The following is a 25,815-nucleotide window of genomic DNA, read 5'->3' as shown; positions in this document are numbered from 1 at the left end:
ATTTTGTCTCTCTCAAGAGCACCCAAAACTTCAGACTGGAAGGTAAGTAACACAATGAAAACCTTCTTTTGCTATTCTCATGCATGTCTTGTTTACATATTTCATTAGTGCCTATGTGCCTATCAACTCTAGTTCAAAGATTGTCTCCAAAAACTTAGGTCCTCAATGCATACATTTATACAAGAAGTTCTCACCTCCAGAAAAGGCCTTTTATGTAAACTTCCTTCTCAACGTTAAAGACATATCTCCACAAACTTCCTAAGTATGTATCTTAACAGAAGGTTCCTAAAGCATCTGTCCTCTGTATATTAAGATGCACATTATCTCATTTGACTAATTACATATTGGCAGTAATCATGAGACAGAAATCAAGCCATAATAATTCTATATACTGGGACACCAACTACCGCAGTCAAGTCAGGGCAAAGATCCAGAGAATGAAAGGGGAAAATTTAACTTCACAGGTGCCTTTTCAATCTATTACCTTGCTTCTCAATAAATGACCATGTAGGCTTTCAAGTCGGTTCTTCTAGAACAATTTGGATGCCTATAAACAGGAGAGTGCTTTCATAAGGGAAGGGAAGCAATAGTGTGGAAAAGTATTGGTTCTGCCACCCCCTCTGCTGATATTTGAAGCATCAAAGTGCTGAATTGGTTGCTATTAATTCCAATAAGAGGGTTATGTTATCATTCTGCAGCAGGAATTGCTGGCGATAGGTTTCTATTTATATAAGAGAGAAAAGCAGAGTGTTCTTACTAACTGATGATGCATTTTCCCCTTTCACAGAATTTTATGTTGGATCCTATACTAAACAAATGAAGGCAAATATACAGCTCCCAGAATAATGTTGCAGGATCCAATCCAGGTCAATCATTAGCACCAGAGGTTTAAATCTTCTGAGCTTTCGGACTCGTGCTGGAGCCCATCCTCTGGGATATTCTCTCCAATGCTTTAGGCCAGGGGTGTCCAAACCTGGCCCCTTGAAGAGTGGTGGACTTCAACTCCCAGAATTCCCCAGCCAGCATGAGCTATAAATATGAGCAAGTTGCTGGCTGGGGAATTCTGGGAGTTGAAGTCCACCACTCTTCAAGGGGCCAGGTTTGGACATCCCTGCTTTAGGCTATTCTATACATAGTGTTTATGTGGTGCCTGGTTGTGTGTGGCTTTTTACAGCCAACAACTTGTCGGTTATCAACACCCAATCAACATATAAAACATCACATACAGCCAGGCACCACATAAATACTATGCATAGAATAGCCCAAAGCACATATTCCATTAGAGAGACGTTCCCCAAGGATGGACTCCCAACACAAGGTCCGTGGGGCCACCCTGGAAAATGTAAGGGGCCAGCCAGTGTCGCTTCGGCTCAGTCTACCCAATGCGAAGAGGAAACATGCCAAAAGTTTGAGGAGTGGCATCAAGCTGGCTATACCCACCCAGTCGGCCATACCTACCCTATTGGGCATACCCAGTGAATGCCATCAAGCTGGCTACACCCACCCAGTTGGTCACACCCACCCAGTTGACACCGCCCCTCCCCCGAGGTCAACCACAGCCCTGATACAGCCCTCAATGAAATTGAATTTGACACCTCCGCTATACTAAATACTTTAAAGCTCTATATGAATCTGCCTAGTCCATGGAATGTATAGGAAGAAAATGATTAAGACTTCAACTCCTATTAGAAATCAGGACAACATGGACTGAAAAGCCAGGAGTTGGATGACCATATACATTATCTAAATAAATAAATAAAAGCAATTCTTCTATGCAATGGCTTATATTATACCACTATGGAAATCCTTGCTTGCAGAGGCTGCTTGACCCAGCTCTCTATAGATCTTCCACAAAGCTCCATTGATCTACTAGATTATTGTTTGACAACGGATTTTTTTTCCCCCTAGCTGCTTGATAGTACTAGTTTATTGTATGGTGACTGGCTACCATTTTACTCTTGTTTGGGCTGGATTCTATTTTTGAGTCGTTTACATTCTAATCCTATGTTGGGAATGCCCAGATATCTGGAAACTGGGCAATATATGAATATCTATAAATAAATCACCAGAACTTCAAGCCAACAGTGTCAATGGCTATAATAGTTAAGAATTCTGGAATTTGCAGTGTCACGCATCTGGAGGAGTGAAGAAAGCTGCTTTAACTGTTACTATGCTATGATTTACTTTATTCCATTCAAATCTTATTAAACAATTCACATAGGCTCACGGTTATCTAATACCATGGGTAGGGTCACATACTATACCATGCCATGCTGCTGTTTCTCTGATGTATCTCTCAGAATGTTATCTGAATAGTTAAGAGACTACAGTTAAAACAAAAAAGGACTTACCATGATATATAAATCCAGCCAGAGATATTTGCTTACATTGAGTGAATGTTGGGAATCTTTCTTACCTAGCATTTTATATTTATTTAATAGAGATTCCCAAGAACTCAATATATAATATGTATGTATGTATGTATGTATGTATGTATGTATGTATGTACATGTATATGTATATATAATACAAACACACATACAAATATAAAATAAATAAATGTGCAAGATACTTTTGGGATGGAAGCACAAAGTCCCAACTGAAGCATGGCAGACAGAGAATAGAAGAAATGTTTGTTCCATCTGCTAATTTTAGGAATCTTGGTTAAGAGAGGGCAACAGTGTTTGCTCTAGAGCAGAAGAGACTGCCCACAGATAGGCCGTCTCTCCAGAAAGCTGCATGCCTTTTCAAGTGTAAATTGGCAGCAGAGAACCTCACAAACTCCACAGTGAGCTAAGGCGGCCCTCGTTCCACTCACACAACTTTTCATTAGGCAGGCTCAACTGTGGCCCAGCCAGCACCATCTATCAAATCACAATGATATAGACTATCGACAAGATTGTATAAGGATCACCATGAGAACATCACACAAATCCCCCCCTCCAAGTGCTATATAAATATTTGGCACTATTGTGCTTCCTTATTATTCAACAACAGAGCTCTGCCCAGGCTTGGAAGCAGAATACACAAAAGAAGGGTGTTCCCCTTCTTCTTGTCACGGATAGGCTGCTGTCTCTCCAAAGCCAGGGCAATCTGGCTCCCATTTCCTTTGACAATTTAATTAGTGAGGATGCCACTTGCCAGCTACTGATTCAGCCATCAGGAAGAGGAAGCTAGCCACATTATCCAATTGATGCAATCTCAACCCTATGTAAGCTCACTCTGACAACAAACAAAACAAGGAGCAAAATCCAGGCTTTGCGAAAATAGTTAAAAGTATTAACTGTTCTGCAAATGGGCATTTCAGACAGTTACGTTCAAAGCCCGCATTGGGTACATTTGATTCACAATCTATGCACGTCTTATCGCATCAAGTCCCAAATGACTTTCTTCACGGGAATCTGTTGATGGCATGCAATGACACAATCAGGTAATACAAACGGCTTGTCCAGGCCTTACTGATTCATAATGCTTTTCATATACATATCGACGTACGGCCACAACTGAGCCCAAAGTTTCTGCTGCTAAGTGAGACAATTGAGTTTTGCCCCATCTTACAACCTTTCTTGCCACAGTTGCTAAGCTGTCACTGCAAGCTGTTAAGTTAGTAACAGGGCTGTTAAGTGAACCAAGCTTCCCCATTGACTTTGCTTGTCAGGTCACAAAAGGGAACATCGTATGACCCCAGGACACTGCAACGTCATAAATATGAGTCAGTTGCCGGGCATCTGATCATGTGACCATGGGAGTGCTGCTACGGTTGTTAAGTGTGGAAAAAAACAGTCATAAAACTCTTTTTTCAGTGCCGCTGTAACCTCGGTCACTAAATGAACTGCTGCAAGCCAAGGACTAGCCATACTTCATCCAAACTCTTTCAGTAAGCTGCAGGAAAGGGGAAAAGCTTGTCCCCACCTAAACAAAAGGGAAAAAGGAAGAAATCTCAACAATATTTAACTTGTACTGTTAAGCAAGATAAAGACAAACGGTCAACAAGAGGAATTTCATTGTTCCTGACACTTTTCACATCCTAGCCTGACAAGCTTCACAGAATCAAAGAATCAGCGATAGAAGGCATCTAAACCCAACCCCCTGCTTAAAATGCAAAATCTTCTACTGCAATTTTGACAATGAGTATCCGGCCTCCATTTGAAGTCCTCTAGCACAAGGGGTCTGCAACCTTGGCAACTTTAAGCCTGGTGGACTTCAACTCCCAGAATTGAGTTGAAGTCCACCAGGCTTAAAGTTGCCAAGGTTGCAGACCCCTGCTTTAGGACAGAAGAACTCACTAAGGTTATAGAGCAGCCTGGTCCACCAGCTAAGAGGTCATATAGTCAGAAAATGCGTTCTGACGTCTCGACTGAACTTTCTTCTTTGTAGTTTCGACCCATGGGTTGTGCTTGTGCCCTCTGGGGCCACAGAGAAGAAAGTCCATCTCCTCTTTTTGCACGATCATCCTGCAAATATTTGGAGACTACTATGTATCCGTCCTCAGCTATATTTTCAGTAGGCTAACTGTATCATGGCTCCTGACAGGGTTTGGTGTTTTTTTTTATTTTTAGATTCATTCAGGGAGTAGAGAGAATCAGGACCAGAACAAAATACACCCAAGCCAAATTTAGAAAAAGGAGTCAACAGCTATTGTACAACTTCGATTTATCTTCACATTGGTGTGGAGGTGCAATAAAGAATGAACAGGAAAGAGATTACAAAACGCTGGCTCTACTTTTTATCCGGGGAGGAAGGGAACCTTGAAAAGCTATACCAGATTCAAATAGCGTTAACCTCTGAGTTTGAAGTATATTTGATTCGAAATATAAAACCAAAATGTCTGTCAAAGCAGAAATTTATATAAATTCAGCCACCAAACATGCAAAGGTACCATCATGCAATTTACTTGGGAGTCAAGAGAGTTCCTACTTCGATAAACAACAAAATGTTCATGTATGGGTTACCTGTCCATCCCTCTGCCAGCCCAATATTCCACTGTGGCCTTTCCAGCAGCCGATTTTTTCCCCTCTAAACTGGGGTTGTTGTAGCAAATCTACAATTGCTAGACCTCCAACCCTCTGCCCCTCAGTAGCTTAAGTTTTCAAAACAGCAACACCCTTTGAGGAGTGCCATACGATTTACAAACCGATATGCAACACTGAAATAGGAAAACATTTTGCCAGGGTTGGCAAAACTTAATTTACATTTTACCCCCCCAAGACATTTCGTGGAACCTGATATTAAAAAGCAGTGACTTTATGGGCAGTGCCAGCCCACTGCAAATGTTCACAAGAGATGTAAACAATTTAAATTAAGCAGTGGTGGGATTCAAGTAATTTAACAATCGGTTCTCTGCCCTAAGGATTTCTTCTAACAACCAGTTTGCTAAACTGCTCAGAAAGTTAACAATCGGTTCTCCCGAAGTGGTGCGAACTGGTTGAATCCCACCACTGAAATTAAGGTAACAATATGCAGTGCCCCTCGCTACGATTACAGGAAGTGATTATTTCACCCATTGAGCTAAAACATTCCGTAGACTGGTTTTTGGCTCAGTGCAGAATTTGAGTCCAAGCTGGTGGTTTATTTAACAAGTTACAATTACATAAACTAGGGCTTTGTGCAAAATGTGTGAAGCTAGTGATAGTAGAACATACAGGATACTAACGCCATAATGTAAGATTTGCAACGAATAAATTTAAGTCAAAACTAAACAAACCACCTTATGAGTTAATAAAATGTGTGAATCCAATTAGATATCTTCTGTTTCTGGGATATTTTCAGTACTTTCTGGATTTTATGGTTAATAGAAAGAGGGTGCTATAATATGGTTTGTTTTAGCAAAAACTGCAGCTAGTAAACCATGGCTTAATGCAGTATGGTTCATCTGAACTGTAATTATGTTCAATAATAATTAAGGTAATCCAAAACAATTACATGAACTCAAACTCTTTTCACCATATGTTTATGAGATTATGATTGATCTTGTCCAAGACGTTCCCATTAATTTTAAAGCAGGAATTATCATCACCCACCTATCTATCTCCTGGAAAATTCAGAACATCTTTGAATAATTTCTTAAACGGAATATCCCCCTAAATGCAATCTGGAATGTATACCCTTGTCACCCCTGAATGTGCAAATACAAAGTTAAAAAAAATCAAACACCTAGTAGATAGCCAGCAAAATAATAGGATGAACACTTCCTAACAGGTTCAACTATCTTGATGACAATGAACTATTTTGGGGTTTGTGCTCCCATGCAAAAAGTGTCCCCAATCTGCGGTGAGAAAACACTCTGGATGGTCTGTGGGTCAGCCACTAGGAAGGAGGCAGAAGCTATATCACAAATTGCTGTATGCAATGAGAAAAAAAAATGAGAACCGTATGCAGTTTACCCCGCCCTGTTTCAAACAGAGAATTAAAGATGAACCTAATTTGAAATAATGTATAGATCAGCAGTTAAAGGTGACTTTTCTTTGTAAGAAACTAGGGGCAAAAATATCACTCTCACAGTTAAACATTATCACAGCCTTCATGCTTAGCACCTTATTTTGGAATAAGCCAAGTTGAACTCATGGTTCTTACTCCCAAATATACATTTTGTACTGTTTGTCTTGCATTATTCTGTTGTTTTCTTAATACATGTCAAATATTGATCCTTAATATTTTACAGCTCCTTAGTTGAGGACAAACTGGGGGGTTCAAAAAACTTATGGACAGTAGGCCATTTCGGATTATACTCAATTGTTCAAAAATCTCTTTTGCTACAGACATGTCAATTACTATAGCAACCAGTTAGTATGCATATTTGTGCAGATGATCTAAATTAGAAAAATTGGATCTACTGTCTATCAGTCTGAATATAAATTTACACCTCCGTTTAAATACACTATGCAATTAATTTAAATTGAGATTTACAGATGAATAGAATTCTATGACATGAACTTAGGATATAATAAGGATTTTAGAAGGGTTAATGGAACTATTGCTATTTCAATATATAGGTTTATTACGAAGTAATAAATTAGGGCCACATTTCGGCTACAAAAATCTGCAACAGCTTTATTTGCCTGCATAAAGAGGGTGTCTTGATTTTAGTAGCTAGAGCTAATAGATCTAAACTAGTACTTAAGTAGGGGTAAGATACTTCAATAGGACCAACTTGTAAACAAAAATGCCCATTTGTAAGATAAAAGGTCACTCAATACATTTAGGTAATTGAGAGCCAGTTTGAATAGTGCTAAAGATGCTGGCCTAAAAAACGGAAGACTCTTTAAGTTCTAGGCCTCTCTTTGTCATGGAAGCCAGCTGTGTAACTCTGGGCCAGTCACTGTCTCAAACCAACCCACCTCGTGGAATTTTAGTTATGGGGAAATATGAAGCAGGGGAATAGATGTTCCCCCACCTTGAGTTACATATTTAAAAGGCTAGATAAAAATCTAATAGCACATGTGTAAATGGCATGAAGGTTTTTCTGTCATTTTTGGTCAGTTTCTGTCCGTTTCCTCACAAAGGCTTACAAATTCCAATCAATGTCAAATAATGGATGGCAGGCCTTCTAGTTGCTTCCTTCCAGAAAAGTATTTTTGGAAGTCTAAATATTCAGCACAAGGGCCAATTTACCTGATTAGCCTGCAACACAGAAATACATCTTATCTCCTCCTACAGACGTTTCATTTTTCCCCCAAACAAAAATTGTATGAATCACAGATATTTGGGTATCAGAATGTGAAATCTGGTTGGTTACTGTGACTTTTATTATTCCCGTAATGTTCTTTCTTGATGACTGATCTTACCATTCTCATTTCTGAATGTTTGAGAGCATCTACTAAATAGAAAAATGCAATCTACAGAGCCAAAGGTAAGCCATTCAGATTACTGAAGCTGAGTAATTTCAGTGAGCCACAGAGAGTGCAACCTCATTCTTTAAGGAAGTAGACAGGACAAGCCATTCTTCCTTTATTTTCTTCAGCTGTGGACAATTCACAAGAATGCCTGCAGAATGTCAAACTCCAGAGTTGGAAACTTGCTAGAGACTTCTGCCAGATCAGAAAAGCAGGATAGTTTAGATAACTAAAACAGCACCTTTCAGATATTTTGTACCACCGGTAAGACAAAGAAGGCCTATGAATGATAGACGGTAGAGAAAATAAAATTGATTAAAAGGAGGGGGGGTTACTAACATTATCAATGATGATTGGTTATCACCTTTAAAGCGCTCCATGGCATAGGACCGGGATATCTTCGGGACCGCCTTCTGCTACCACATGCCTCCCACCGACCGGTACGCTCCCATAGAGAGAGTCTCGTCAGGGTGCCGTCAGCCAAACAGTGTCGGCTGGCGACCCCCAGGGGGAGAGCCTTCTCTGTGGGGGCACCTACCCTCTGGAATGAGCTTCCCCCAGGACTTCGACAACTTCCTGACCTCCGGACTTTTCGCCGCGAGCTGAAAACATACCTATTTTTCTGAGCAGGACTGGCTTAATAGGGGTTTTTAATTTGTTTTAAATGGGGTTTATTTTTATATTATGTATTTGATATTTAAATTTAGGCCTTATGGAATAAGTTTTTTAAATAATTTTTATTGTAATATATTGTATTGTTTTACTTGGCTGTTCACCGCCCTGAGTCTTTCGGGAGAAGGGCAGTATAAAAATTAAATTATTATTATTATTATTATTATTATTATTATTATTATTATTATTATTATTATTATTATTAACTTAACCATTTTTTAGCTAGGTGGAACATCTTCCCCAAGGGGAGCAGACACAATGTCTGAATCTTTTCAAGACATTGGGTCAAGGCAGCAGATGGAAAACTAGTTCCCATTTGGGTTTCCATTATTATTATTATTATTATTATTATTATTTTCTTCTCAGTGTTCAAGCAGTTGGTGAAACTGCAAGATAAACTGGAGAACAACTGCAAGATGAACTGGAGGCTAGAGTAACCAATGATGATTGAGGAGTGCAGCTTGGAAAATAATAAAATTCCTGGATTGCCGTTAGGTGTTTTTTTTCTTTTCCCCTGCTGATTTTTGGCCTCCTTATCCATAACCTAGCAGGAAAACCAACTAAAGGCCAATAGAGGCATCCACCCCAGCTGGGCTCTGTTCTCTCGGAAACAGAAGAGAAGCAAGAAACAAATGCAGCACTTGGGACTAACATTGCTTCTCTGTAGAAAACTATCATAGTATCTCTATGTGAGCCTAGCGGAGGAATGATTGGGCACAATTAAAACTACAAGCTCAGAATGGCAACTGGGCTGTGTCTCCAGACTCACCAAAAAGCCCAGTCTTTTAAAAAACCACACAAATATCAAATGAAATCCAAAAAAGGGGTAAAGGCCAGAAACGAAAAGATGTGGGGGGGAAAGGAGCCACCCCAGAAGCCATCCCTCGACTGCAGCAGCCACCAGACAATTCTACAAGTCATCTAAAAACGGCAATGTGTCTTGTGTTTTTGGGGGGAGACCCCTACATCGGGCGAGACTCTGCTCTGCAGCTGAAAAAAACAAATGTTAATAGGAAGGAAGGAAAAAAAGAGGGGGGGGGAGACAAGACTGGGAGAGGTCAGCGATTAGTTTACACGCTTCGCCATTTGGGCGTATTACAGCAGCAAAAGAGGGAGGGGAGGGGAGGGGAGGGGGGAAAAGTTAGGATCTTCCGATCTTCTCTTCTAGAAAGCGGATAAGTGCCATGGCAACTTCGAGGCGATCTACCCTCAGGCCAGCAAGAGCCAAAATACTACTTGCGAGGAAACCTAAGGGAGCGGGGAAAGCAAGGAGCCAGGGAGGACGCGTGGGGGAGAGGAGAGAGAGAGAGAGGAGCCCGGACCCCCCCCCCCCGCCCAGGCGTCGCTGCCCCGCACCCCCCCCCTCCACCTCTCCAGGCAAAGAGCCGGCCCCGAGCGTTCTAGAACGCGGCCGCCCTTCCTCCCCCCTCCAACAGATGGAACGTTGGAACAGAGGAAGGTGCGAGGCGAGGAGGAAATCAAGTTTGCAGCTGCAGCAGATACTGCAGTGGCGGGGCGCATCCGCCGCAATGAGAAGCCGCCGGGCTTCGCTAACACAAAAAACGCCGGTAGGCCCCAAAGCCGGCTGACGAAGCATTTGCTCCTCTCTCTCCCTCCCTCTCGAGTCAGCCATCCCCACCCCACCCCCCACCCCCAGTGACTGAAGCCGCTCCCTTCTGTGCCAACTGACCGATCACCTCCTGCAGTTCATAGGCGTCCCGGCAAATGGGCCAGCCGGCGGCTTGAGGTGCGGGAGTAGCAGCCGGGGGCGGTGCAGCCGGCGCCGGCTGAGGCTGCTGGACTTGAACGGGCGAGTCGCTCTGCTCCGCCATGATGCTGCTGGAGCTCGCTCACAAGCGGCGACCTTCTTCAAACTTCCAGCCAGCAGCACCTTTAACCCTCATCTGCAGTTCGCTTGCTCGCTCCCTCCCTCTCTCTCTCCCATCCTTCCTGCCAGCCAGCCAGCCAGCCACACGGCGAGGGAGGGAGCGCACCGAGGGGGCGGAGGCTTGAAGCTGCACGCCGGAGAAGCAGAAGTTGCCAAGCGGAATGAGAATTAGCAGCTGATCGACATGACGATCCGAAAGCCTAATTACAGAGCGAAATCACGCGGAGGAGGGCGGCCAAACGAGCGAGCCCTGCAAGCTTGATAAAACGGCGGCAGAGAAAATGATTGCACCGGATCCTCCTTAACGTATTTTTAGTGGAAGGAAAAGCCCGGTGAATTCAATAGGATTTTACTCTGAAGCGAGCGGTGCAACTTGATTTTGGAGTCCGCCCCCTGGAACATTTGCACGGTTTACTTCCGAGTCAACGCTGATAAGATGGATCTGAAGAGAGAGGCATCAGGTATATCTTTTTGGGAGAAGGAGGGCAACACGCGCTCCAAAAGTTAAACGAACCTTTTCCTGCCGTTGGAATAATACGGTATTGCTAACTTTCATCCGGCTCAGTAGCTGGAGCTAAAGCGCCGAAGGGTATTCCTAACTTTCTTAAAGGACGCCAAAGTCTGGGTTGCAAAACTCCAGACCGTCACTAGAGGGCAGAGAGGAGAAATGTGTTTCTGCTACTATCGAGTCGTCCTTCGAAAGTTTTTGTAGCCCGCATCTGGTAACCGGAATCAAGTCTGGCAAGAGATGTGTTTGCAGCGTTTGTGATGTAATTAGTTATTGAGAAAGGAGCAGCAAATGGCCCTACGGTACTTACAGTATTAAAAGTTTTCAGTTTATCAAAGGAGTTGTCTGCCGGACTGAGTGTTTTATGAATAGTTTTGTGTTTTTTTTTTATTCGTGATTTAAACAAAAAAAGTAGATTGTGTGCAAGAAATTTTGTGGAAACTCTTTATAACAGGGAAGTCTTGCTTGTAAAGTGGCGGAGCAAAACTCTTGTTTTATTTTGAGTTTCCTTTTTTTTTGGCAAGGCAATGCATTCCCTTACGGAGAAACTCGAGAAAATCTAAACATTGCAAAGAACTGTACTGTCCAGCCTCTTAGATAATTAGAAATGATTGCTAGACTTCCAATATCTGGAAGTTATTAGGTTGCTTATCCCTGTTCTAGAACACTATGGCATTCCACTTTCTTGAAACAGACACCTGAAAGAAAACACTGTAGTTTCTTTTTTATCGTCAACTATTTTAGCTTTTAAAATGGCTGGCTTGAACTAAATTCATTAATGCTACAGTAAAAAGGCAAGCATTTTTCTCCTAAGTTCCCAAGGACGCAGTTCATCTGAAAATCAGGGTTATCTTCCTCTAGGTTGTACCAATAGAAAAACTTTGGCCTTTATTGAGCTTTGATCTTTTTACTCTTGTTTAATCCCTTGACAACTATACTACCTCTCAATGCTTTGCTTGTATTATTCACATCCCAACCTGGTGCTATTTGCCAGGTATGTTGGACTTCAGAGAGGCTTTGGGCATGGAAATCCAATCTATTTAGGACTGAACAGGTTGGAGAAGTGGAAAACAACATGGCAAAATGTCCTGTAATGCAGCAAACAAGTTTGAGTCATCATTGTCCAGACGTGTTTCCCAACATATGCAAGTAACAGTTCTTCACTGTTAACATAATGATCACATAATTTTTCTTGGTCAAAGTATACATGTCCTACACACTTGAATCTTAGCACTTTTAAACCTGTGAGTTCCAGACATTGGTGAACTATCAAGAGTCGCTTGACAGTGAAATGGGTGGCATATAAATTTAATAATAATGAACAAACAGCTGTTCCTAGCAACAAGATGCACTAGGAGTTGCTATTTAGTGATAACTTAATTTCTGGGTGAAGAATGGAGGTGAGGCCAGAATTATCTCTAAAGCTCTTTATTTATTTCTGCCTGAAAGGCAACTTTAAAAACTCCCTAGCTGACATAATTCCTTTTATAGTGAACTAATCAACCAACAACCAATCAGGAGAGAGCATTTCCCCATTCCAACAGATAACCAGGATAAAACCTTCATTAGCAATTATCTCCAATATATAACAATAACAATTTTAAACTGGTGTTTTTTTTTGTGGTGGGGGACACCTATTTTTTGTGATATGCTGTAGAACAAAGTAGTAAACTATTGCTAGAAGCAAAATACCCGCAACTGATGACCATCCTCTTCAGACTACTTTTATTCATAAAAATTCTTCAAATAATAATCCAGACAATTTGGGGTTTATAGTGATTCTTGCAATCTATTTTCTGGCCCTCCTGATTCTTTTTTCTTGTAATAAAATTGAAAACAAAGCTGATGTGCAGTTGAGCAAAGCTACAGCATCTAATATCAGATTTACCTGCAGAAAAACCTCTTAAGTGGTAGAGATCATCTTAAGGATGTTTTCATATTCTGATGAATGGCTGTTTTGTCACTAGCCATACCCAGCAGGGTAGCCATTTTTCAGGGCAGCCATTTTGCGAGTGTACCTATCTACCTCAAAATTTCATCCCCAACCCAAACCATTTTCTGCCTCTGTAGGAACTTGGTGTGGGTTGTACATGTGTTCTTGTAATCCAGTTACATACCAAAAGAGCCCAGTAATAGTATATTCCAGATACGTGCTGTTTCCAGGAGTACAGGAAAAGCTTGTCTGTGCATGTGGGTTACCCTGGAGATTACATGAGTACTTAACTGCATAGTTTAGGCATAGATATGCATTACCATGGCTGGATTTAGCTAAATGGGAGATGGGAGGTGTCATGATGGACAAGAGCAAGCAATTCACCCTCAACTCCATATTGGATTCTAAGAATGCTTTCCTCGTAGATCTTATTTTTTAAACAAAGTTCTACAGTGCAATCCTAAGCATTTTTTTTTTATATAAACAATGCCATACCAAAAATCTGGCCAACATATTTATAGACAAATAGTACAGAAAAGATTTAATTCAGATGTTCTGATTTTTTTTTCTTTTTTTAAAGATTTTGATCCAAAAAAAAAAAAAAAGCAAAAGCTTTACAGAAGAAAATTTTATTTAATAACAGATTCTCTGTCTGGCTATTGCTGTGGCCTTTATTTAAACAATGAAACTGTAATCTTATGCTTTACATCAACTTGCCTATTTGCTTTTTCATATTACCCTGGCAGGTATGATTTATTCTCATGAAGGAACTAGCTTTCTGTTTAAACAGGATGTTCTCTCTTTTGTGTTGCGCTATGCTGATTTGTAAGGTGACATAGTTAGTTGTATGAATGAATAAATATATTTTCCGTTTCCCCCCTTGGATGCTAATATGCATTCTCCATTCTGTAGTGCTTGGAAACCATAGTTTTAATAACCTAAAACTATTTGGGATATAATCTTTGTTTCCCTTTTCCAGTTACAGGAACATGCAGTGATGACTATCAAAAATTAGACTTCCCTGTTGAACAAAATTCTCATCAGCTGTATTTTCTTAAGTATAAATAACAGCTGTATAGTATATCTTCCCAGCAATTATTGTGTTAATATTATCATCAATAAGGAACAATTTAAAAAATCCTCATTTCGCCTAAACTTTGAAAGCTGGAAGAATGTTTTGTTCTAAGATTTAAATCTCTCTGGGTCAGATGTTGGCAGTCCACCTTAATTAATTTCTACTTTCATTCATTCGTTTATTTAAAAATGAAACCTAAGTCAGGTTTGGAAAGATGTTTAACTTTGCTTATTACTTGACAGGGTAAATCTTTTTTGAAGGTTATGTCAAAATAACTCTGGACACTGCCTAGGGATCATGAGACTCGGGAACAACACAAAGACACAGAAGAGAACAAATGATAATAGAATCTTTGTTCCTAATAAAAGAGACTAAGTGCAAGGAAAGCTAGGTGTTAACAGCAGGGTCAGCTTTAAGCATGGGGGGAGGAAGTCAAGTCTAAGCAGAAATTCTTCAAAAATACATTTTTATATACTTTTCATAGGAGGAAGTAGAAGTGCACTAATATTGAAGGTTTTTCTTTTCTCGGTAGTTTAATTTCTATGTAGATGCACCACTGCTGCTTGTATTCCAACAGCACCAGATTTGTTTGGTGTTTTTTTTTTAAAAAAAATCTGATTTACAAATTGAACTTCTGTAATCCACATTTTATTTTTTAACTGTAGGTTATTTAAGGAGCCTCCCTTGGCTGGATTCTCACAACATGCAAGGCCATAAATTATCATTTACAAACTGTGTTGATTGTATTTACACATCATATTTAGCCCAAACCAAATAAATCACAGGGTGGCTTATAGCACAGGGCAAAACCTACCAATGGTATAAGTCAATTCTGGATAACCTAAAAGTACACAGTGAAATGAATAAAATGACATAGCTTTTTTTTGGTGGGGGGACTTTCCTGTTCCATCTGTTAGGATTCCTGACATTATCTTCCACATTTGTTAGCTGAAAAGTCACACTGAAACCTGCAAAAAAAAAATTATATATATAAAATTATAATTTATAAAATTTATTTTGTTTTATCAACAGGAGTAAAATACAAAATAGAAAACAAAAAATACAACACCAACAACAATTTTATACACAATTTTGTGTACAAAAAAAATGACCCAAATGTCAAATAAATCTGACATTAAATATAATCCATCCCAGCTGGATGCCGAAAAGAACATTTTTCAAAAGCTGATGGATTCTCCTCCCCTTACGTAACACGTTGCAAATATTTATAAACTTCCCCATCCCTGTTTAATAGAAATACTATATTAAATAAACAAATATTCTATATGGGGAAGTCTTTAATAATCAAATCTGCCCAACATCTAACCATATGTACAGTATGTGAAAAATAGAAAAGAAAAAAAAACAGGTTAGGCCAAATGTTAAACTAACCTTCAAATCCCTCTGTTAACCATCTGTTATTGTATTTAACATGTAGAAAGTCCACAAACGGCTTCCAGTCTCTTATAAAGTTACTCAGAACTCTGCAGATTTATTCTGAGAAAATATATCCAGAATTGTGTTTTAAGTCTGAACTCACTAGCCTGCTCTACCTTATTTATGTAATCTATATCTCTTCTTCATTGGCAAGAAAGGAAGAGATTCTGATGCAATATTACAAGAAATTTGTACTAATAAAACATGCCCTATATTTTGTCAGGCAACTGTAATTTCCCCCACTTTATTTGCTATCGTCAAGTATTAGATTTTGTGCTGCTTGGCTTATATTCAAATAAGTAAGCTTTATAAGTTTTTCAAATGATATATCTTCTTCAGATTCAACCACTGCAAAAAGAAAGGGAGTCTATTTGATTGCTTTTCATTTGATTGCTTATATATTAATCTCCTTTTATAAGTTAATGGAGCAAAATAGCGAGCAATTAAAGAATGATATGTGAACAGCTATTAGAAGAAAAGAGAATGCATTTTATGTTCAAATCTCAGCCACCATGCACTGAGAATCCTATAACAAATGGATTCTGTCTGGAAATGGGGGAGGGGGAAAGGCAGGAGGAGATATTACTATATGCAATTAGAGCTAGAAAGTCTTTACTTGGAGCCATAATGGCGCAGTGGTTAGAATGCAGTATTGCAGGCTAATGCAGCTAACTGCCAGGAATTTGATCCTCACCGGCTCCATCTTTCCGAGGTCAGTAAAATGGGTCTATAAACCGGTTCAAAAGTGCTGTAAAGCACTATGAAGCGGTATATAAGTGTAGGTGCTATTGCTACTACAAAGTAACATCTCAGCAAGCTATATCTAGGCCACGTTTCTAAAATAACTTCCATTAATATATTTTTCCAAGTTTCAGCAATATTTGATATTGTTATCTTCTGTCCATTTGCAAGAACTGTCTTATTTATTTCAGCTGGGGAAAAAAACCACTGGTTTCGTTTGGCAGTGAAGGAGGCATTCTTGCAGGTGAAATCTTGCCAATGGTCCATTTTTGAAGATAGGGGCAATAGAAGTCCAATTGCATTACAGGGATGGAAAACAATTGTTCCTTGGCCTAATTTCAAATGATTTTAAAACCTTTTGGGGAAAGATCAATGCAGATCTCTAGTAAAAATTCTCAGGTTCTTCTGTGCATCGTGATATTTTAATAGAAAGAAGCAGATATCGGGAAAGTATCAGAAAGTATCAGAGATATCTATAATTTTTAGATTGAGCAATGTCAAAAAGGGAAAGCCTTTGCATCAAGATGGGGAACCACAATAAGATTTGTTCCAGTTAAAATAGGAATACATATTCCCCCACAAGAATAGGTAAAGGTAAAGGTTCCCCTGCACATTCGTGCTAGTCATTTCCAGCTCTAGGGGCGGTGCTCATCACCCTTTCTAAGCCGAAGGGCCAGTGCTGTCCGAAGACGTCTCCGTGGTCATGTGGCTGGCATGATTAAACGCCAAAGGCGCACAGAATACTTTTACCTTCCCACCAAAGTGGTCCTTATTTTTCTACTTGCATTTTTTACATGCTTTCAAACTGCTAGGTTGGCATAAGCTGGGACAAGTAATGGGAGCTCACCCCATTACAAGGCATTAGGGATTCGAACCGCTAGGGATTCGAACCACAAAGAATAGTCCATCTTATATTTATTACTTGAGCTTTGAGGACCTAAAAGTGTAGAAGAAAAGGAGCAGATAGACTTGAAAACAGTAAAGACACTAGAAATGAGATAAGCTTGTCATGGGTATCCACCAAACAATCCAGCAGACATCAGGATTGTCCTGTGATGTATATATAGGCATAGGAATCTCCAGTGAAGAAGCAAGTGAAAAAAGGAAACAAAGAACCTCAAGCAAACCAAAGGAATTGTCTAATTCTGAACCTTCCTACCAGAGCAGAAATGGCATGGACAAACGGAATTAGAATCTCCTCAAATGGACATTGCTCAAGGAAATTAAGTCATAACTTCTATTGGTCCTTCCTCTGAAGGTGAAAATTGATCCATATCTTTCACATGGTACTTTTGACCTGTTTTGTAAGGAACATCTGCAGAATTCTTCGCCATAATAATTAAGTAAGCTATGTATGTATTTATTTGATTTTTATAGGCACCCATGCCATCAAGTCAGTCTGGGCAACATACATCATAAAACATAAAAACAAATTAAAAACAACACAAAATATATATGGTCATGGAGTAGAACTATTTCCTTGGATGTTTAATATAGATAGTCCTCAATTTACAGCTATAATTGGAACTGGAATCTCAATTGTTGAGCAGAAAAGCAAGATGTCACATGACTGCTTTGCTCAATGACCACAATTCTGGCACTCCTACTTGCAGTTGTTAAGCAATCTTGAAGATCATTAAGAAGATGGAGCCCCAGATAAGTTGAGCAGGATGCCTCAGGAATGCAGGTGACCCAGGGAATTGAGGTCTTTGAACTATGGTGCTGGAGAAGACTCCTGTGAGTCCCTTGGACTGCAAGGTGATCAAACCGATCAGTCCTAGAGGAGATCAACCCTGACTGCTCTTTAGAAGGCCAGATCCTGAAGATGAAACTGAAATACTTTGGCCAACTAATGAGAAGGAAGGACTCCCCGAGAAGAGCCTAATGCTGGGAAAGATTGAGGGCAAAAGAAGAACGGGACAACAGAGAATGAGGTGGCTGGATGGAGTCACTAAAGCAGTAGGCGTGAGTTTAAATGGACTCCAGAGGATGGTAGAGGACAGGAAGGCCTGGAGGAACGTCCATGGGGTCGCGATGGGTCGGACATGACTTTGCAACTAACAACAACAACAAATCCTCACTGCTGCAATTCAAGCAGGATTTTCAGCCCCTGAATGAAGAGGCAACAATGCATGTCCTGCGCCAGGGGGAGCAGGCACCTTTACATGTGCATGTGCGAATGGGGCAAGGGTGAAATGCTCCTGGTTCGGACTGGATCGGGCAATACAGTAGCAATGGGGGCGGGTAGTTTGGAGAACCGGTAGCTCATATAGCAGTAGTGTTATGTGTGTCAAATATTCGACACCCTTTACTATCCACACCATTGCATTCTTCCTCAGCTGAAGTTTCTAAAAACTCGAGGCCAGGAATGGACACAACAGGTGCACAACTCTTAAGAGGTGTAAAACTGTTCATTTACCAATTCCTCTAACAGGAACTGCAAGTCCAAGAGAAACCCCAGATTGCACGTTGGATCCATCTGGGGAAGTGGCACTCCATCCAGGACTAGCAGGAGAAAAACCTTGTCACTAGAAAGCCCAAATACCCAAAGCCACTATCTGTTGAGTCATTGTACCTGTTGTGGTCTGCTGGGCAGCCTGCAGAGCTGGCAGCAGAATCGGACAGCGATGAGACTGAGAAAGAACATGGGTCAGTCCTGGAGGCTGGGGAAGGCCTGGATAAGGGCTCTGCATCAGAGGCAGAGGTGGGTCCGGGCCATCGGGGAGTGAGGTGCGGACTCCAGAGCCTCCAGAGACTGACAGTAGTGAGGCAGAGGAACAGGAGGAGCCTGTTCCTAATGAACGCATGAGAAGAGCTGCCAGAAGGCAAGAGCAGCTAAAGCAAAGAGGACAACTTGGGAGTAGGGCCAAGAGATGATTGGCCCCTGCCATAAGGCTTAAAAGACCAGCAATGGCATTTGGGCTCTTTGCTGGAAAACAACATTGATAGAATTGCTCCTTGTCTTGCTGCATTTATTTCTTGTCGACGTCTTCTGCTTTTGAACTTTTGCCAAGAAAAGCCTTTGGCAGTTTGCCTAATTAGACCAAGGTTGGGGATAAGACTGAAGAATTATGTTATGAAGAATTTGCTTTGATTTAGTTTGGACGACACTGAGAATGAGTTAATTCTCAATTGTTCTAATAAAGTCTGTTTGTTTTTGAACTGAGTGCTTCTACTACTACCTTCTTGGGCCTGGGTCACAACAGTACCCTTTACAGCCTCCAGGCACTGGGTTAGGACATCCATGGCATTGCTCAGGCAGCCCAAGGTGAACATTTAAAGCTGGGCATATCAGCATGTTGGTGATCGCAATAATACAAGAGCAAACAATAGATTCAAACTAAATGTCAACCGCTTCAAACTTGATTGCAGAAAATATGACTTCTGTAACAGAGTTGTTAACACTTGGAACTCATTACCAGACTCTATAGTCTCTACTCAAAATCCCAAAATCTTCAACCAAAAACTGTCTACTAATGACCTCACCCCATTCCTAAGAGGACAATAAGGGGCATGCATAAGAGCACAAATGTGCCTACCGTTCCTATCCTATTGTTCCCTTTCGTTATAACAAATTAACAAGGTTGTTGCATACTTTTGCTTATATATATATTTTTCTTTTATAATGTGTTGATTTTCTTATATTGATGTTTGTGTATACTGTTGTGACAAAATGAAATTTTAAAAAAATCATCAGATCACCTCTCCCAGCAGCTTCTTATAGATGTTAAATAGGAGAACTGAGAAGAACTGAGCCCCAAGGTAGGGGGCTGTGGATTGAATCTCTTCCTTCCCATAGAATTTTTTTAAATTTTGTTTTAGAATATAATTTTTTATAGGGCAAATGTGATTGGACACACAAGGAATTTGTCTTGGTGCATATGCTCTCAGTGTACATAAAAGAAAAGATACGTTCATCAAGAATCATAAGGTACAACACTTAATGATAGTAATAGGGTACAAATAAGCAATCAGGAAACAATATCAATATAAATTGTAAGGATACAAGCAACAAGGTTACATCATACAGCCATAAGTGGAAGGAGATAGGTGATGGGAATGATGAGAAGATTAATAGTAGTATATAGTCTGACAGTGTTGAGGGAATTATTCGTTTAGCAGTGTGATGGCGTTCGGGAAGAAACTATTCTTGTGTCTAGTTGTTCTGGTGTGCAGCGCTCTATAGCGTCGTTTTGAGGGTAGGAGTTGAAACAGTTTATGTCCAGGATGTGAGGGATCTGTAAATATTTTCATAGCCCTCTTTTTGACTCGTGCAGTATACAGGTCCTTAATGGAAGGCAGGTTGGTAGCCATTGTAGTTGTTTTTTGTGGTCAACACCATCAACACCAACTGGAAGCAACCCTGGAAGAAAGAGGAGAACAAACACAACCTAATGCCACCCACCTACAACTCCTGAAGCTACTCCCATACCTAGCCAAATGGTTCATGTGACTATATATTGATACGATCAAGAAAGGTAGTCCTTTATTGCAGTTGAGTCAACATTTCTGTTGCTAAATGAGACAGTGGTTAAGTGAGTTTTGCCTCATTTTATGATCTTCCTTGGCACAGTTGTTAAGTTAATAACACTGTTGTTAAGTTCTTCTGGCTTCCACGTAGACTTAGCTTGTCAGAAGGTCAAAAGTGATCACATGACACCGGGACCCTGCAATCGTCATGCATATGAATCAGTTGCCAGGCAGCTAAATTTTGATAATATGATCATGGGGATACTGCTACTGTTGTGTGAAAAAAAGTCATAAGTTACTTTTTTCAGTGCTGTTGTAACTTTGAATAGTTCACTAAATGAACAGTTGTAAGTCTAAGGACATAGCAAATCCTGTCTAAATTTGAAATCATGATGTCATACTGAGCAGATTTTAACAACATACTTTCTAACATTACTGTCGTGTCCCACTCCTCCTCTGACGGCCGGGTCTGGGAAGTCTGTATCAAGCGTGGCCACGAAGCCTCTGCAGCTTTGCCAAATTCCTGTCAGAGTTCTCAGGGCAGGCAGGAATCCAAGGTGTGACTTCAGCAACCAGATGAGACTTTGCCTGACTCAAGGAATGCCAAAAAGCAGATCCTTTATATAGGCCATGGGGTGTGGCTCTATGACTCAGCACTTATCCAGACCTGCCCCTCCCTTCCTTTTGCTGACGTCGCCTCTCCATTTTCCGGAAGCGGGCATCCGTCCACTGTCTTTTCGTCCTCAGCCAGCAATTCTAGCTCGTGGCTGACTTCGTGCTCACACGCTGTAGGGAGGTTTGTTTGCTCAGTCTGTCCGGGCATGGTGCCAGGGCTGGGGGCTGGAGGCATGCCAGGCCATTCTTCTTCACTATCAGTCTCTGGCTCAGATAGCAGGAGATGGGAGGGGCCCGGCTGAGGAGAGGAGGGCGGGCGAGGCACAACAATTACTTTCACATCCTTTCCGTTCTGACTTATTTCCCAGTAGGCTTCTCTTAGATCAGCAGTCCCCAACTTTCCAGCTTGGTGAGCCAGTCCAGCAAAGAGGGGGGTGCACGTGTGAATGGCTAGCGCATGCTTACATGCAAAGCTCCATTTATGCGAGCACCACACACGTGTGCCCTCCGCTTACGTGAATGGAGGATGCTTGAGTGGAAGGAGCTTGTGCTCACACAAGAAGTTCTACTCACACTCTACTAGAGCATGCTGTCAGGCCTGGAAACCATATTAGACTTTAGGGTTCCAGACGCTGCCACATTTTCCCCTGAGGGGAGGAAGGGGGGCTGAGGGGTATGGTAACATTCTTCAAGCGTCAAGGTCGGATGGTGTTCACATCTGCAGGAAGAGTGGCAAGAAGATATTCAAATGAACTGGGAGAACATGGGACCATGTGACCATCAAAGGGGTCAGGGGGGTGGGACTCTTGGGGTTTGTATAACTGGGAAAAGAATCCGGAAATTCAGTTTTGGAATTTCACTCATCGTATGCCAGTTTCCTCATGCTAGTAAAGAACTCTGGAAAACAATGGCTTCTGAGTTTTTTTTATGCAGAAGAGGTTTTTCTGGAACCTTGACATTATTCCAAAACTCCTAACTTTCTTTTGCTAACGGTACCCTCTCCTCCGCTCAGAGGGGGCCCGTTAGGGGGGTGCTGGGCCCCAGCCTCCGCAACCTCCACAGCGGTGCGAAGACCCAGTGAAGATGGAGGAGCAGCAAGCTGAAAGCGTGGATGTAGCACAGAAGCTTGAATCTAACGATTTAATTGAAATCCCCTACTTCCCATCGGAAGATATGACTCAAAAACCTGAAGTGGTAGAGCCTGCTTGTCAGCTTGGAGCACGGCCCAAAGACTCCGATTCATGGGTAAGCTGTCGTTCGGGAGAAAACATTTCCCCGGGGCGGAATGGAGAGCCCCCTCCCTCTTCTCAACCTCACTGGAGGACAGTAAAACCCGGAGAATCGGGAGAGTCACTGGATTGGGACCTGAGAAACCCCCTGAAATCCCAGTCCCTATTAGACCTCCCTGAAACTTTTGAGCGTTTGGAAGTGAAGCCTCATATAAGCTCAGCTCACCCACCTCGAGAGCCTTTAGCTCAGCCTAAATTCACCTTCCCTCCCACCAGAGAGGGAGAAATTACTGAAGCTCAAAGCCGTTCCGATGAACGCAGGAGGACCTCCCTTCCCTCCTTCAGACGGCAGGGAGTTCAGGCAGCACCAGGGACTTGGGGGGAATCGCAACTCCCCCCTCCAATTGACTTTTCAAGTAACCACCGGCATGGACTTTGTTCCAATGCCTGAACTCCCTGTGCAACCCCCCACTTCTGTTTCCCTAACAGACTGGATGAATTCGTTGAAAAAAGGTTGGGAAAATACAAAAAAGGCCTTGGCTGTGACAGCTCGGAATTACAAAGGCCAAGCTGACAAACACCGTTCCCTTCAACCCCCTTTTCGCATTGGAGATAAAGTCTTTTTATCTACTAAGTATCTGAGGCTGAGAATACCCAGCAGAAAATTCGGTCCAAAATGTTTGGGTCCTTTCCCCATTGTAAAAATTATTAATCCTGTTACCGTCCAACTCAAGCTCCCTCGAATGTTGGGGAAAATACACACGGTATTCCATACCAGCTTATTAAAACCTGCTAGACAGTCTGGTCTGAGACCTCAACCTGCCACTCCCCCACCACCCTTGATAATCCAAGGTGAAACCCACTATGAAATCAAGAAAATCCTTGACTCTAGACTATACAGAGGTCAATTACAATATTTAGTCCACTGGAAGGGATATCCATTATCTGAATCTACTTGGGTCAAAAGTTGGAAAGTAAATGCGGACAATTTGATTAAACAATTTCACGACACTTTCCCTGACAAACCTAAAAAACCTCTTGGAGAGGGGAGGGGGGGGTAGAAGGGAAGTGTGGACCACTGACACTCTTCTTTATCGACTCTTTGTTTTCTTTCCTAGGATATAGCTTCTTTTCCAAGGGGGGACGCCTGTCAGGCCTGGAAACCATATTAGACTTTAGGGTTCCAGACGCTGCCACATTTTTCCCCTGAGGGGAGGAAGGGGGGCTGAGGGGTATGGTAACATTCTTCAAGCGGTCAAGGTCGGATGGTGTTCACATCTGCAGGAAGAGTGGCAAGAAGATATTCAAATGAACTGGGAGAACGTGGGACCATGTGACCATCAAAGGGGTCAGGGGGGTGGGACTCTTGGCGTTTGTATAACTGGGAAAAGAATCCGGAAATTCAGTTTTGGAATTTCACTCATCGTGTGCCAGTTTCCTCATGCTAGTAAAGAACTCTGGAAAACAATGGCTTCTGAGTTTTTTTTTATGCAGAAGAGGTTTTTCTGGAACCTTGACACATGCAAGTAGAGCATGCAAGCTCTACTTGCATGCTCTACTCATGCGAGCAGTGGGTAAGTGGGTGCACGCACGCAAAGCTCCACTGGTGTGAGCGGAGGGCACTCGCGCGAAGCTCCATTCACGCAAATGGAGCTTCGATAGTGAGCGCCCTCCGCTCACATCAGTGGAGCTTTGCATGCGTGCACCCACTTACCCACTGCTCGCATGAGTAGAGCATCACATGTGCACGCTTGCCCATTTCTCCCACAGCCCAGTTTCGAACAGGCTGCAGCCCAGTATCGGAGACCCACCGTCTTAGACCATAAAGGCCAAGCATAATGTGAAAGGTGCCTGCTGGCCCACTCTTAATAATGGTCATATATCATATTTAAATTGTTGGGGGGAAAAACCAATCCCACTGATTGACAAATAAGACATGTTAGCTGTTTTATTAAAATAATTAAGATTTTATATAAATAAATGCAAGTGACAAGGAGAAAATTCTTAAAATGTCACAGTTAGGAGTCTTTTTTTTTAAAAAAAAGATATTTTCCGTTTTGTTAGTTGTGCTTCCATTTATAAGGCGCACAAAAGCATCTCATGGATTTGAGTCTAGAAAACAAATATTTATCTGATTTAAGGTGACATCTTAATTTAAGGTAGACATCTTAATTCCTGGGTCTGAGCTAGCATGGCTCCCAAAGCCCTCTAGTGGCTATCAACAAACATAATTTTTCAATGATCTTAAAACTTTTCCATTCTATTTTATGTGCGGTGAATATCGTGAATCTATTTTTTTCCCCTGTTTTAAGCATTCTGCATCGTTCTCCTAGGAGAAATATCTTCTTTGCAGAAACATCATATGAGAGGTAGACATAAGATTTTATTTTATACAAATCAATTCTGTTTAAAGGACCATTTTACTTAACAATTCTTTAATAATTCATTTGGCCTACATAACCTTCAGCAGTAACTTTTCCCCTCCTTTGGACTGTGTTAAGGCAGCTGTTCTCTGAACCATGTTAAGTCAGTAAGCCAGCAGCTTAATACCAACATTTAATGTAACAATTCTTCTTTGAAGAAGTAAATCTGACTGAATAAAATGAGATTTGCTTCAGGATGGTATGCAGAGTCAGACTGAAACTGGAAGTCTGAAACAGAAGACTTTATTTCTACAGGCATAAAGATGAGATGTCAAGACTTTAAAATCAATCAAGTATACAATTTTACTGAAAATAAAGTTGGAGAATGCTTATTCAGTGCATTTGTTTCCAGACAGATCAACTAGTGTAATTAAATAAGCTGTAATCAGTCGTGCTCCAGAAGTTTGACACGTACACCATAAATCAGAGAAGACAGTTGTATTGATTTAGACTGCTGCTAGCATTGCTCAGCCAGTTTTAGATGACATTTCCTCGTCCCACAAATTACGTAGTTGTGTGGGGAGCCTCAGAAAATCAGTTTCTTTCAAATAATTCATGCCAAGTCAACATTATTATTCATGGAGGATATTCTATTAGGTGCCCTGAAGACTAAAGTCCTTTATTTTGTCCTTTCAGTTGTTATCATCACTCAATTCAGTTTGCCTTGCGCCGCATTGGAGCAAGGGAGGCATCAATGTTATGGTTAAATTCCAAGTTTTCTCAGTTTTGAGAAACGGTTGGGACCATAAATTGGCTGGCATCCTTCCCTTAAGAGTATATTGTCATAATATTGCTGTATTTACTATATTCGTTAAGCAAATTATGTGCAAAGTGACCTGAACCCCATGTGCAGTCTATATTCTGATTTTGATTTGCGGCTTAGTGATTTTTTTCCCCCTCTGGAGTCTGAGCAAAAGATCATGGAATTGCCCTCTGACAGTTGCATGGAATCCGGTGCTAGTTGTCTATCAAGAGGATGAAAGCAGTTTAAG

General features: G+C 41.3%; 1 protein-coding gene across 3 annotated transcripts in view; it reads right to left on the bottom strand.

Annotated features, from left to right (window-relative positions):
- The window catches only part of STK39 (serine/threonine kinase 39), a 142,605-nt gene extending 131,886 nt beyond the window's left edge, over positions 1-10,719 (bottom strand). For 2 of the 3 annotated variants that reach the window (XM_058191249.1, XM_058191257.1), the window contains exon 1: positions 10,195-10,719. In XM_058191249.1, coding sequence (XP_058047232.1) covers positions 10,195-10,336 — 142 coding nt within the window. In that variant the 5' untranslated portion in view covers positions 10,337-10,719. The remainder of the gene's footprint in view (positions 1-10,194) is intronic. The other variant, XM_058191266.1, reaches the window with a different exon arrangement.
- Positions 10,720-25,815: the final 15,096 nt, after the last annotated feature.

The sequence above is a fragment of the Ahaetulla prasina genome, chromosome 1 (assembly GCF_028640845.1).
Source record: "Ahaetulla prasina isolate Xishuangbanna chromosome 1, ASM2864084v1, whole genome shotgun sequence".
NCBI classification, from domain to species: domain Eukaryota; kingdom Metazoa; phylum Chordata; class Lepidosauria; order Squamata; family Colubridae; genus Ahaetulla; species Ahaetulla prasina.
Note: the sequence above shows the minus strand (reverse complement) of the source record. Positions and strands in the feature narration are given on the sequence as shown.